Genomic DNA, 12,708 nt, shown 5'->3' on the forward strand with positions numbered 1-12,708 from the left:
TATAACAACGCTACATACTCGTAATATCAGGATTTTATCGTGTTGTCAAAAATAAAAGTTGCCTATATAAATTAGCCAAAGAAATATATTTTCATCTTTTCTTTGTAAGTAGGTACGTAGTAAAAAATATTGAAACACTTCAATTTACAATGGCAGACACATTCACAACCTTCTAATAGTCAATGAATTATGTAGATATGACGTAAAATACATACCATAGGAATAAAATGTTATCTGTACTAGGTACATTGTATCAGAACTACAAAAATAAAGTTTTTGTAATGATGAAGTTTGTAGACTAAATACATATATAAGCATTATCACGCCTGTTTCCCATGACAGATAACATATTACATAATTTATTGATTCACGCTAAATAGGCGCTGCGCTGAATATGGGAATACTATAGAATTCAAAAGTGAGGATAAATAGGCATTTAGATCTGAAACGCATCACTGATATGTGACTTGATTTACGACACGAGTACCTATGTGATGTCATGTCATGATTATGTTAGATGGGTACTTAAAACTTTTTAAAATATTTATTTAGGTAAATAAATACTATTTTATTTATAATGTACATGTAAACTTAAGACAACACATTAATATTATTGAATTTAGTTATTTGTAAGCATTTCTTTAAACTCTTTTTGTAATTTGAAGTTTAATTTGTAGAAAAGGTCCCAGAATGCCATTCTATCGTTGAATGGCCTTGTTTTCAAACTGGTGTGTTTGTTAATGTCCAAGTAATAAAGTGTAGATTCCGTAACTGGCAGCCATACAAGATCATTCTTTTGCGGTGTTGGATTTCTAAAAAAAAACAAACGTTACATTTTAGCAAGTGACACTTTGAGTGTAGGTTTATGATATGTTATTTTTATTGATATAGATAATAACTTACGAATGTTTTGCAAAATTGGTCCATAATGTTGTCATAAAATTAATTATCATTTGATCGTGACACGTCGGTTCTTCTTGCCAAAACGAAATGTCAAACAAATAACTGATTTCATCCGCATGTGAGGCACCCCCTTCTGTTATGTTACTACTTCTCTTTGCAAAGTTCCTTTGGCCGTTGTATGAGAACACGTAATGATATATAGTTCCCACTCCTTCTTTCATATATTTCTGAATGGTTCGTTCGGTAGGATGAACGAAATTTATATCAGAACTAAAATCTATTAAATTAGTCAGTTGTTCTATGGTTGCTGTTTGATCACCAATATAAAAATGACGAAGTAATTCCTCCATTTCTGTTAGTTTGGCGCTATCAAAGGAAAAGTGGTTATTTAAGAAGTCAAAGAACATATTACTATTTTCAAAATAACTCTGATCCTGGGTCACTAAAAAACCTAATTGTTCATCATTGTTATAACCTAAGAGCACTGGAATGTTTTTATTAATGTTAAGATTTATTGGATGCTCAATCATAAAACTATCAACATTGTCAAATTCATATTCAATACAAGGAGAGAAAAATAAATTTAATGCTGATGTTGCTGCTATTACTAAATTAGTATCGACCTTTGCTAGAAACTGTAATGCTTCGCTCACATCAGTGGTCGTCAAGCCGAGTTTTGCAGCTAGTTTCAAGGGCGCGTTGTCATCTGGTTCTTGTATAACCCAGGGACTCAAACTGGTACCGCTTTGCATTATAACTTTTTGGAATAAATTTTCCCGATTGTAAAATAAATGCAAATCAACCGATGCCCCACCAGCACTCTCGCCAAATATAGTTATTTTACTCGAATCTCCCCCGAAACTTTCTATGTTAGTATTGATCCACCTTAGAGCAGTTACCTGATCTTTTAGGCCTTGGTTACCTGATATTTCTGTATTATTAAGGCACATAAAACCGTATGGTCCAAGGCGATAATTCAGCGTAACCAGAATGACATCGTGTCTTACTAAATATTTCGGTCCATAAAGATAGCTTCCAGAAGATCCAGACATAAATCCCCCACCGTGTATCCAAACCAGGACTGGAAGGAGATTGCGGGAGCTGGCTGAGTTGGGCACGTAAATGTTTAAATGAAGACAGTCAAGCGTGCCGACAATGGAGTTATGAAATTCTTCAATTTGAGGACAACTTGCAGAGTCGTCATATGCTTCGAATGTATCATCAAACTGTGAGACGGGTATAGACGGCTAAAATAAAAAAAATATCAGGGTAAATAATTTAAATATGGGAGGGAGGAGCAGTGAAAATCCGTCTTCTTTAAAGTTTGTTATCTCCGCAACAGCGTTCCTTCTTTCTTTTCTGAACGTCCAAGAGCGAGCCCCTGGTCTTGCCAAAGACAATAATACCATAGATTAAAAATGAACCATAAAGTTAATTCCCACATAAATATATACTAGGTAAATTATTTTAATGATTGTCTACGTCTAAATAGAAGGTTTAAGGACTTACCCCAAATGGATTTGCATCATCCACGAATGCGTATGGTATGCCCAAAAACATTGAGTAATCTCCACCAGCCGCTCTCAAACCACGAATAAGGCCTAGGTTGGTATTGACCAGGGGATCAACCCTTGACATTCCCAGTACATTATTTAATGACAAAAATAATACAGCTATTTTTATAATGTTATACAACATTTTACTGATGTTGCAAGGCACCGTTTGACATTTGCAGTGTACGAGTTCCTCTAGTTATAGATAAGAAGTTTTATCAGTTTATCTTAATGTTTTAGTTGCTGCATTTCGAGATACTACTTGTATTTGAAAAGATAGGCAAGAAGATTATAATATCTGATGTGGCTAGATCGTTGAATTGGTCAAATGTTGATATGGCTGGCCTTATCGTCGGCTGGTCTATAATCTGCACTGGCCATATCGTTTGATGAATAGCGGTGAGCGGTACTTGGCCATATCACTATTTGGCCAGTCGTCTCCCAACAACGGAGGAGGAATCCACTTTTTTACATGTAAGTTCCTTAGGTTTAACGGGATTTCAAATGTGATAACATTGATAAAACAATTGGTCCTAAGTAATAGCCAATTCTCATACCATTACCACATGTCTATGTCAACCTATCTATATTCATTAGATACTTTCTGTGTATCATTGTTTAAACAGTAATAAACGACTACTCGAAGCTTTTTTGTTTCTGTTAACGTGTGTTGAATAAGTAGGCCCATCGACCTGAAACACGTGTGTGACATTACCTTAGACAGTACTTCTCGGAAGTAGGGCAGACGCCCACATCTCATTATCTCAGAAATGGCAACTGTTGTCTCTAATGGTTTTCGGTTTGCTGTCTAGCTTTCGGCAAATAATACACATATATGTGTATTTTTTCACAATTCACATGGAGCTAATGTTTTTTTATACGTAGGCATGATTCATTCTATGATGTTGCCTCTGATAAAGCTCATTCATACAAAATAAATGTTTTTTTTAAATGTAAATAACCAAAACCAATTTTCTAAATATTAACAGCGTAGGTGATATTAAAATTTAGAAAATTGGTTTTTAGTGGAAAGTTAATTGTACAAATACACTCTAGATGTCATAAAATATGGTTCACAAGTACAAAAGTGGTAATAGTCGTGATGTTGGCTCAAGAATTATAGGGCGTGGTGACATTCCCAGCGGTTAAATAAGTTTAAAATTATAAGCATTTGGACTAATCGTATAGTCATTGCATCAAAACTTTTTTCAGAATTAGAAATGAAATAAACACGAGGCTGATGAGGATAGGTATTGACTTTAGATCATTATTATATTTTAAGTGATATTAGTAGGAAGTTTTCACAAAAAATATGTGTTACCTACGTTTGTCGCTAACACTGGCTACCGACCAAAATGCTTTCACTGTCAATGTTACAAATTAAATTTACACACCGATACACTAATACGCACGATCTGTTTACAGAACTAATATTTCAGGCGCTCCCTTTACTCTGTTAACGGCCAGGTGGTATGTCTAGCATTCAGTTGCTTTGACGCCTTCCAACCGTGCGGTGTAAAATAAAACCGAATGTAAATTTATTTGGTTATTTTAAGTAATCTAATTTAAAAGTTAAGTTAGTTATGGTATCAAAAGGCACGTTGTTTTGGTGTTGCCACGGGCTGGTGTGGGCGGCGGCCGTCCTGGCGCTGTGGGCGGGCGGCGCGCACGCGGCCGTGCGCTACGACACAGCTACGCCGCATGCGCCGATTTACAACAAATACAAATATATACCGCTACAGTAAGTTACTTTTTGGTTTACTATTTTACTTTTTTTATTAAGTGTGTTGTTACTAATACTGTTCTTCTTTTTCTATGTATTGTTTTGTAACGTGTATAAATAGATATTAATATATAAAGAAAAGTTTGACTAGAATATTATGATATTATAATTCTATTCGTCTGACATTTCGGAAATTTTAAATGTACATAATCGATATATATAGTTAAGTAATTACTTTTAACAATTTTGATATTTTTATAACAGGTACTTTAAACGAGATTAAATAATAAGGCAACATTTTGAAAGATATATTAACTTAAACTACACAAAATCTGCAGTGGCGATGAGTTGGATTCTGATGAGTCCACGCAGCCGTCGGAGGAGCAGGAGGAGTCGGGAGCGCCGCACATGGCTCCCTCCGAGATGATCCTCACGGGACTGCGTACTATCCTGGATGTCGTCCGGAACATCAACAAGAAGAGAGTCGCCTCCAAGGCCATTAAGGCTAACTCCACTGCTTTGGCGGTAGGTCAACATTTTTGCTTATTTAATTAGCCATTTCCGACAACTTTCTCTCTCGTCTCTTCGCTGTGCCAGAGCTGAGTGATGAAGTAACTAAACCATCTATTTTTTTTATTTTTTTTTATTCTAGCTAGTAGGTTTTAGTTATTCAGTATATTATATAGACTTAGATACTTTTTATTAAGTTTCGCCATTAAGGGGCGGATGGGAGTCAAAACTGTTATTCCATTGTTTTATATAATTGTTATTCCACTATAATCTAGTTCTGAATAACATAATGAGCTACTTTAACGGGCACAAAAAATTAAAATTAATAAGTTTTGTTAGAAAAGGGGTACAGTTTTTCTTCAAAACCTTTAAATTAAATTATTAAACTTGGTTTAAAATTATTAAAGTGAGAGTACCAATCAACAGCACAGCGACCTATCCAATTGCATTGCATAATATATCCTCTATGACCGCCAGTTGTCTGTACGATATTATTTCGTACCTCGTCCTGTAAGGCTCCACATATGCCCGGTCAGGTCACTAGTATCAGGGTCACGTCACACTAACGGTATTCCTGAAGTAGGTGACCGGGCGGCGCTAACTGAAGACCCCATGTTTGGACAGGCCATCTGTCGTGTTTACACGTCGACGTCAACCAATAACTAAGGCACGGTTTTGTTGTAAAACACTTTATTCCTTTTTCTAATGCCTAACAAAATTGTTTTTGGGCTCTCGTTCGTATTCGTAGTGCCTTATGAGATGTAATAAGCTGGCACGTATGTTCACGTAACATAGAAATATAGTAATCGAATCAGTACCTTTGCAATGAACTTGTCTATCAACCAGAATGTAAAAAATATTTTTTTATATTAGTCCGCCTAACCAAACCTAACTACCAAATTTTCTATCGGAAGTCATTTTTATAATTATTTTTATAATTTTTATAATTATTGAATCTCATAATTTCTCTTTTAAAGTTACCCAAGACAGCAACATCAAACGGCACGGCGAGCGCGAGAGGCTTCGACGACTACTATGACGAGCACCACTACCACGAGACGACGACCACGACGGCCAAACCCATGAAACAGAGTCGGTACACCGACCCCTGGGCTGGATACTACGACTGGATCATAAATGAGGGATCTTTCAAATTCTGGAGCGTTTTCCAGGTATGTTCTTTATTCCTTTTAAGCTTTGTCTCGCGTCACCGAAAGGTCAAGTAAAATATCTGCTGGTATATAAAATACTAATTATTTATTTATTATATATTATATTTTATTTATTATATTTATTATATATTATATATTTATTATATAATTAGTATTTTATATAATTAGTAGAGATTTAAATGACTTTCATAAGCTATGCTAATGGTATGGTAGCTAAGAACAGGTATGCACAGCACAGGTTGAATAAACTAAAAAAAAATGATTCAAGTATGTTTCCTCAAAATTTTATTTGCTAACAGTTTTTATTCTCAACTAAATAACAAAGACCGCCAGAGTTCAATTCGCATAATAAATGATTTCGACCTCAAGTGCGCCGTAGCGCATCGTACCGAGAAAACGTTGTAGTTAATTATTTGTCTGAAAAAAGGGCGATTACTTCTCGTTTACGACCAAAAAGTGTAGACTTCTATAACATTGACACAGTTCGCTAATGTCGTCGACATTGTATGAGTGTCGTCTAGGGGGCTATGACCTTGCACCTGTAATGGTGGTTCCTACTGCGATTACGAGGTTTATGTAGCGACGTCGTAATATTTCATAACACTTGGAAGTCACGCTTTGTGTTTACATTTGTGTGATCAAGCTGTTCAATAGCTCTCCGATTTGCTTACAAAAAACTCAGTTGATACAAATAAACTTTTATTAATCAATCCATAGAAATAAATAAAATCGAAGTGTATGTTATGTGTCAAGTTATTCAAAATAATCGCATTTTTTAAATTGCATAGTATATAGTAATCCTTTTCTATTACCTACACACTTTATTTTTAATTTTTGTTTTTCGGATCTGATCCGGGATTTCAGCCAAAGTGTCAGTTTGGCTGGAAGCGGTTCGGAATACATTGCAGGAAACCGAATAGGACACGTTGTGGGGAATGGGAAGGGACATATTGCGGGAAACGTATTGAAACATGTAACGGAAATTGGAGTGGAAACCAACATTTAGTTAGAGACAGGAGACAATACTAATTTAAATAAAATCTTTTTTTCAAGATTAAGAATTTTCTTGATTGATAAGATTATTGAGACTTCGATTCTTTTCTTGGAAGGGACAATCACGCCGGCGTAGCCGAGGGCAAAAGCTATAAATATAATACATATACTTTAGTATTTTGAACTTGACGAAATGATCCGACTAATGGCGAAAAGTATTGTTCCCTGGCATCCTTATTTCCCACATAATTTGGGTAAATATTCCCACGTGTAATAGGCACATTAGAGGTCAAATTTAGTATATATTGAAAAACGATGCGCTGCTATATAATCGCCCGGAACATATAATTTTTATTGATGACCCTGATTACTTTTAAGTGTTTCTTCTCCATAATATTTCCGGATCTTTTTATTGTTTACAAAACTGCTATGTATTGTATTGTTATTGAGAAGAGAAATATTACTCATTTCTTACACTACTTAAGCATTTTAATACCATAATTTGCTTTTACACTGAACTTAATTTAATTTTATTGACCTAGTTATTTTATTGACCGCATTAGTTTTCTAATTCAATAATTTTAAATTCTAATACAGGACTGCCAACATCATTGCCAAATAGACACACGTACCTATCCTCTTTTGTTTTTAATTTAGCAATGTGTGAGTTATTTAATTTATATTTTGTTAAAACCCTTTAACCTCCAGTACAGCTCCATAAAGCCAATTCTTTAAAATAATAAAAATTGGACAGGTCTAAAGATAGCATTAATAAATGTCTGTTAACCGTAAAACAGTGCTGGATTGCTCAGAGGATGATACAGAACGCGTGTGGGTCGCGGTATTGAACTCTGTCCATACATACATCTGTTAGATATGACTACATGATATGCTCAGTTGAAAATGTTTGTATTATTCGTTAATTAATTATCTTTATTAGCTATTGCCATGGTTTATTACACTCTGTGTACCTGGGTATCACATGACAGAATAAAATGCTGGGAGGACTTGAGTGAATTGAGTACAATCAATTCAACAGGGTGATATGAGTCCGAGGTGAAGTGAGCCGTAGAGCGATCCGACGCTCATTTCACCATTGCTCAGGGTCCGCATTCCTATATTTTCATCTTCACTTCGCACGGTCGCTCATCGGCAACCCTAGTTGTCACACATTTCCATTGGCACATAGGTATTTCTTTAATCTATGATTGGCACGCACATCAAACCTTGACAAGATTTCATCAAAATGAAATTGTATTTACTTAATACGTACAATAAAAGTAAACAATTAATATTTACTCGGTCTTTAATAGGTACTAATTTTAAAATTGTAAGTACTTAATATATATTAGAAGTAATATAGGGCTAAAGAAAAAAAATCCGAATTCTATGGACAGTGCGAATAGTTGAGAAATTAAGTTAGCTATTAAGAATGTTAATAAGCATTGTATGTTATTGAAGTATGTAACAAGCTTTGTAATTACCAAGTTTGATATTTCGTGATGAATCATGTCGTAGGTCAAGCACCTTCACTGCGCCCGCGACGGGTGAGGTGGTTGTGGACGGTACCATTGCTCATTATGATTTTATTGCTCATATACTTCTTACCTATATATAAATGATATATGTTAAATATTTTCTTAACACCAACAAACATTTTAATTACTTCCTCTGTGGCATCTCTCGTAACTTTGGAGTGATCATGTCCTTGTCTATGTTTATGCGATATATGCTAAAGTTATAAAGTAGTAACGTTTGTATTTAAACATGTTTGTTAAGAATTGATTTTGATGAAATATATAGATATAGACTGTACCTTCAGTAAACATATAGACTTTGTAACGTAAATAATTAATTATATAAAAAGTATTTTTGTGCTAATTGCAATACGGGCTCGAATTTAATGTCGTCAGATTTTTGTATTTACACTATTTACGCATTAAAAGAGTTCACACATATTCTTTTCCTTGCCCTTGTGAAAGAATTTAGTTATAGAAATGCCAATTAAGTACTTAACATTTTTTAAAATTTCTAGCTCTTCACGGCAGCTCTGCTCCTGTACGCCGCGTTCTCCGCCATCTACTACGCCAAGTTCAACCCTATCCTCCCGGACTACAGCATGGAGTATGACGACTACTTCCTTGAGAGAACCGTCGGCAGGAAGGCGAGGAGTCTAGACGCTTCCGAGCTGCCCTCAGGGTTGACTTGGATCAATTCTAGAACTTTCCAGTTTATATTAGACGCTATTGTTAAACATTACGAGGAGGAATAGCTTTATTTGACAATGTTAACTATAGTTAGGTCTAATCCAAAAAAATTCAAACACCACGATTTGTATGCAATGCAATTCAAATATATAGATTTCAGAATTACTGTTGCTTCTACTGAAATTATTTAGGACATATATTGTTTTAGATTTGATGAAAACAATGCTATAGCACAGTATGATAAAGTATAGAGATTTTTTAATTAATTTGCATCCTGGCTGGAATTAGACCCAACCTAGCAATACGACGAAGTATACAGAATGAGCTTTTTAAATTGAAAAAAATAAATCAAAATAATTATTTTAGATAAAAAGTACCATTGTTATAGGGTAACGATGACATCAGTACGAGTAAGTAATTTTAATAGTCCTTATTTTATAATCCTTGTTACCCTATAATGAACTGATGTAACCAGATTCGATTTTACAATTTAAGATCATAAAATTCGAATCAGTTTACCTATTTATATGACGTGTAAATATTTAGATGTTGTTTTCGCATGTAGTTTTATTTTAAGAAATGAACAATGACATTTTGGTGCTCAATTTTATTGCCTAGATTGAAGTGTAAACTCTGTGAAATAAATGTTTGCGTGAGGCACGAAGTCAGTTTTATTTTTACATGCTATGAAGTACGAAAGAAAAAACAAGTGCTTTAAGGTCTGTACGATTTGTATGGGCCATAAAATATGGGAGTGGAAGCCGGCGTTTAATGTAATGTAACGCCCGCGCCGCCAGCGCTCTGTTGGAAATGAACTTGAGAATAGGAATAGGGGATTGTGGTGGTTGTGCTGAGCTGAATTTTGATGTTTCATAAATGCGAATTAACTGTTTTTATCCGTAATGTTAAAGATACTTTCTATCAAGAATATTTACACAGTATTTACAAAGTACAGTACTTATGATTCCTGTTGTATCCTCTAGGAAAAAAAGGGCCCTAAAAGTCCAAAATGGGTAAATCTGCTTAATCTTTAGAAGTATAAAGTAGACCGCAGGCAGGAAATAATGTAAGTTTTGCATTTGAAATATTTTCAGACAGGATATTAAATAGTGAGGGATTTTTATGTGATAGTAATTTCATAGTTGTGTGCGAGTGTCCTATCGCGCGGTGGTGTGGCTCGGGAGCGCTGCCGGCGGCCGGGTTCGATGCCCGGTCGCAGCCTGCGCCTGCGCCGAGCTAGGATACAGGATGTCGTTATTATTGTACCTCTATCATAAAATATCCAGAGTACAGGTGTAGGTGTAGGTGTTCCACTCCCATATTTTATCTCTTTAGTTTCTGTAAGCATGTAAGTTTGCGCAAACAATTTTCATCATACAATATTTTATTGTTTTTGGAGTTAAATATATTTATATATGATTATGTCTGGACTATTTGCTAATTTGCAATATGGAAACTAAGCTATCCCATAAAAGAAAGAAAAAGTAATGCATAAATCAATAATTCTTTGTGTTTATTGCATATTTTCAGGCATAATATCGTCTTATATTTCTGTGTTGTCAAGCGACTTAAAAGTATAGCGATTAAGTACTGCGCTTTCGTTATGTTACGTGTAATATAATTAACTCACGAAGACAAGTTATTTATATAATATCATAAGTTTTAGTTCATATAAAATAAAACGGGCGGAAAAAAGTATAGGAAGTAGTATCTCAGTCTTCATTAGCTCTGAGGAATATGAGATGAAGGTATATACCGCATAAACAGCCATGGTTTTCTTTTATTGTTCCTGTTTTACCCATAGAGCGCTCCGTATTATGACTTTTATTTACTTTCACCCGGCGTGATCTCGCTGCTTAATATTGTTAGAAAAATTCTTTGTATTTTCTTAGTAACATTTGTTTCTCCGCCTGATTTTATCTCATTAATCTTAAAATTCTACGAGCTTTAAAAATATTGTTGCAAAGTCTTCATGATTATACAATTAGCTAAACGTCAATATTCAATTATGCGTAGTTAGTTATAATTTATTACTCTAAGTAAAGTGATTTTAGTTTTGGTAAACACAAAAAATAATCACGTCTCAATTGAAATTTATAACTATAATTTACGATAAAATATTTAGGCCCATGGCCACTTATATTACTGAATTCACATTTACTGAAAACGTTACCATCAATTATGTAAAGTAAATATATATTATATATCTGCTTGTGGAAATTTTATGACGTTAATAATAAGCCTTTATCGAGATACAGTAAGCACAAATGTGTATCATACAGATAATGAAAACTCGTCATTGGTGGTTTTGTTCTTCAGACAATTAAGCGCTATCTCCGAAACAGTTAGGTGCAGATAGCGATCGGCGCTCGTTCGGCGATCAATTAAGCTATCTCGTGCTCCGGCGGCTGACCACAACATTTTCCAAACTGCCATTGCGGTTTTCTGTCCATTGCCCGCGTTCGGATTTTGCGCTACAATTACTTTGGCTTCGAGCACGCGTATTGCTACTACCCGGTCGAGTTTAGATGCCAGTTGTTGCTTCTGCTGCGGAAGAGCGCGGAGGACATCTGATGCGGAGCGGGTTGGCGCGCCAGTTCAATGTTCAAGTGCAGCCCGGGCGCACACCGGACGGGGCCGTTTCTGTGCGCGGCTGCGCGGGCGACGTTTTTCTGCGTTCCGTTTTCGAAATTCGAACAATAATACCGCATCTGTTTAATCTGTGAACTGTTGAACTCTATCTCAATAGACCATATCAGTGATCAGTGGTGTTGCAGCGGTGTCTGTCTATTGTATAACTTCCCGCTAAACTAAGAAACCGTTGTTTTTATTTGGGTCAAATAGAAAAGGTAAATATATATATTTTTTAATTTTGTGGTTTAAATTTTTTTACAAATAATTTTGTAGGACCTATACTTTTCTTAAAAAAAATAATAAATCGTTCCTCAGAAATGGTAATTAAAACTAAATATTTATTTCAAGATGGAGGTATCCAGTAATATTTATGAAATAAATTCTTAATTTTATGTAAAATTAAGAATTGAAAGATGTGAAAAAGAGTATGAAATGGGATAATGCGTAATAACAATAATTAATATGACCAATTAAAGTGCGCGGCAGTAGAACTTTTGCCTCATGAAAACTCTCCTTTAAAAAGACATCAACGCTTCACGTAGTGGTATCAGAATTTTCATAAAACGTATTACCATTTTTACATTCGAATTCAAATATATTCTTAATAATATCTATGATATATTATTATATTTTATGCACGTTTAATTTATAAATTAATTAATTAACAACTCATTTATGTTACGAAAATTTTACTATTGAAGAAAAAACATGAGCTACTGTATACATATTCGTATATTTGCTTTCATTCTTTTAATAGGTTCTCTGAGATAATAGTTACTCGTTCACTGATGCATCGTTCTTAAGAAAATTTATTTGTTATGAGTCATGAAGTAATATTTTACAATTGCCGTAAAATTGCGAATGAAAATTGGAACGTGTATTTATAACGACGCTGGGAATATTATTATTTTTTTTCATTTTATGCGTTAAAACTTACTTTATTATTAATAGTGATATGAATATAAAATTGTTTATGTTTGTTTATACTTTTTTGTTAATTAGATTATTGTCTA

General features: G+C 34.5%; 3 protein-coding genes across 6 annotated transcripts in view; 2 read left to right on the forward strand and 1 right to left on the reverse strand.

Annotated features, from left to right (window-relative positions):
• Window positions 1-99: 99 nt before the first annotated feature.
• On the reverse strand, window positions 100-2,601 carry LOC128680432 (juvenile hormone esterase-like). The gene is made up of 3 exons (XM_053763589.2): window positions 2,413-2,601; window positions 904-2,150; window positions 100-812 (listed from the first exon to the last, which is right to left on the reverse strand). The coding sequence occupies exons 1-3, from the start codon at window positions 2,599-2,601 to the stop codon at window positions 620-622; spliced, it is 1,629 nt and encodes a 542-aa protein (XP_053619564.1). The 3' UTR covers window positions 100-619.
• Window positions 2,588-9,721, forward strand: LOC128680508 (uncharacterized protein). Of its 2 annotated transcripts, XM_053763715.1 has the most exons (5): window positions 2,588-2,930; window positions 4,053-4,197; window positions 4,518-4,704; window positions 5,667-5,861; window positions 8,890-9,721. In XM_053763715.1, exons 1-5 carry the CDS (start codon window positions 2,846-2,848, stop codon window positions 9,124-9,126), a joined length of 849 nt encoding a protein of 282 aa, XP_053619690.1. In that variant the 5' UTR covers window positions 2,588-2,845; the 3' UTR covers window positions 9,127-9,721. The 2 variants fall into 2 exon arrangements, with proteins under 2 accessions (XP_053619690.1, XP_053619698.1); XM_053763723.1 differs by having other exon boundaries at window positions 2,812-4,197.
• Window positions 9,722-11,501: 1,780 nt separating this feature from the next.
• The window catches only part of LOC128680368 (mucin-3B-like), a 37,700-nt gene continuing 36,493 nt past the window's right edge, over window positions 11,502-12,708 (forward strand). Inside the window, exon 1 of one of the 3 annotated variants that reach the window (XM_053763481.1) lies at window positions 11,502-11,910. The gene's annotated coding sequence lies outside the window, so the exon portion shown is untranslated. The remainder of the gene's footprint in view (window positions 11,911-12,708) is intronic. The other 2 variants (XM_053763462.1, XM_053763471.2) reach the window with 2 other exon arrangements.

Source organism: Plodia interpunctella, chromosome 2, assembly GCF_027563975.2.
Source record: "Plodia interpunctella isolate USDA-ARS_2022_Savannah chromosome 2, ilPloInte3.2, whole genome shotgun sequence".
Taxonomy (NCBI): domain Eukaryota; kingdom Metazoa; phylum Arthropoda; class Insecta; order Lepidoptera; family Pyralidae; genus Plodia; species Plodia interpunctella.

What these genes read in the sequence shown, in the direction of transcription:
- LOC128680508 (XM_053763715.1), top strand. Translation starts at nt 2,846, where the DNA reads ATGAATAGCGGTGAGCGGTACTTGGCCATATCACTATTTGGCCAGTCG. An exon ending in TACAAATATATACCGCTACA is followed by an intron (nt 4,198 to 4,517) that starts GTAAGTTACTTT and finishes CAAAATCTGCAG; the next exon opens with TGGCGATGAGTTGGATTCTG. An exon ending in CTAACTCCACTGCTTTGGCG is followed by an intron (nt 4,705 to 5,666) that starts GTAGGTCAACAT and finishes TCTCTTTTAAAG; the next exon opens with TTACCCAAGACAGCAACATC.
- LOC128680432 (XM_053763589.2), bottom strand. Translation starts at nt 2,601, where the DNA reads ATGTTGTATAACATTATAAAAATAGCTGTATTATTTTTGTCATTAAAT. An exon ending in ATGATGCAAATCCATTTGGG is followed by an intron (nt 2,151 to 2,412) that starts GTAAGTCCTTAA and finishes TTTTTATTTTAG; the next exon opens with CCGTCTATACCCGTCTCACA. An exon ending in ACCAATTTTGCAAAACATTC is followed by an intron (nt 813 to 903) that starts GTAAGTTATTAT and finishes GTTTTTTTTTAG; the next exon opens with AAATCCAACACCGCAAAAGA.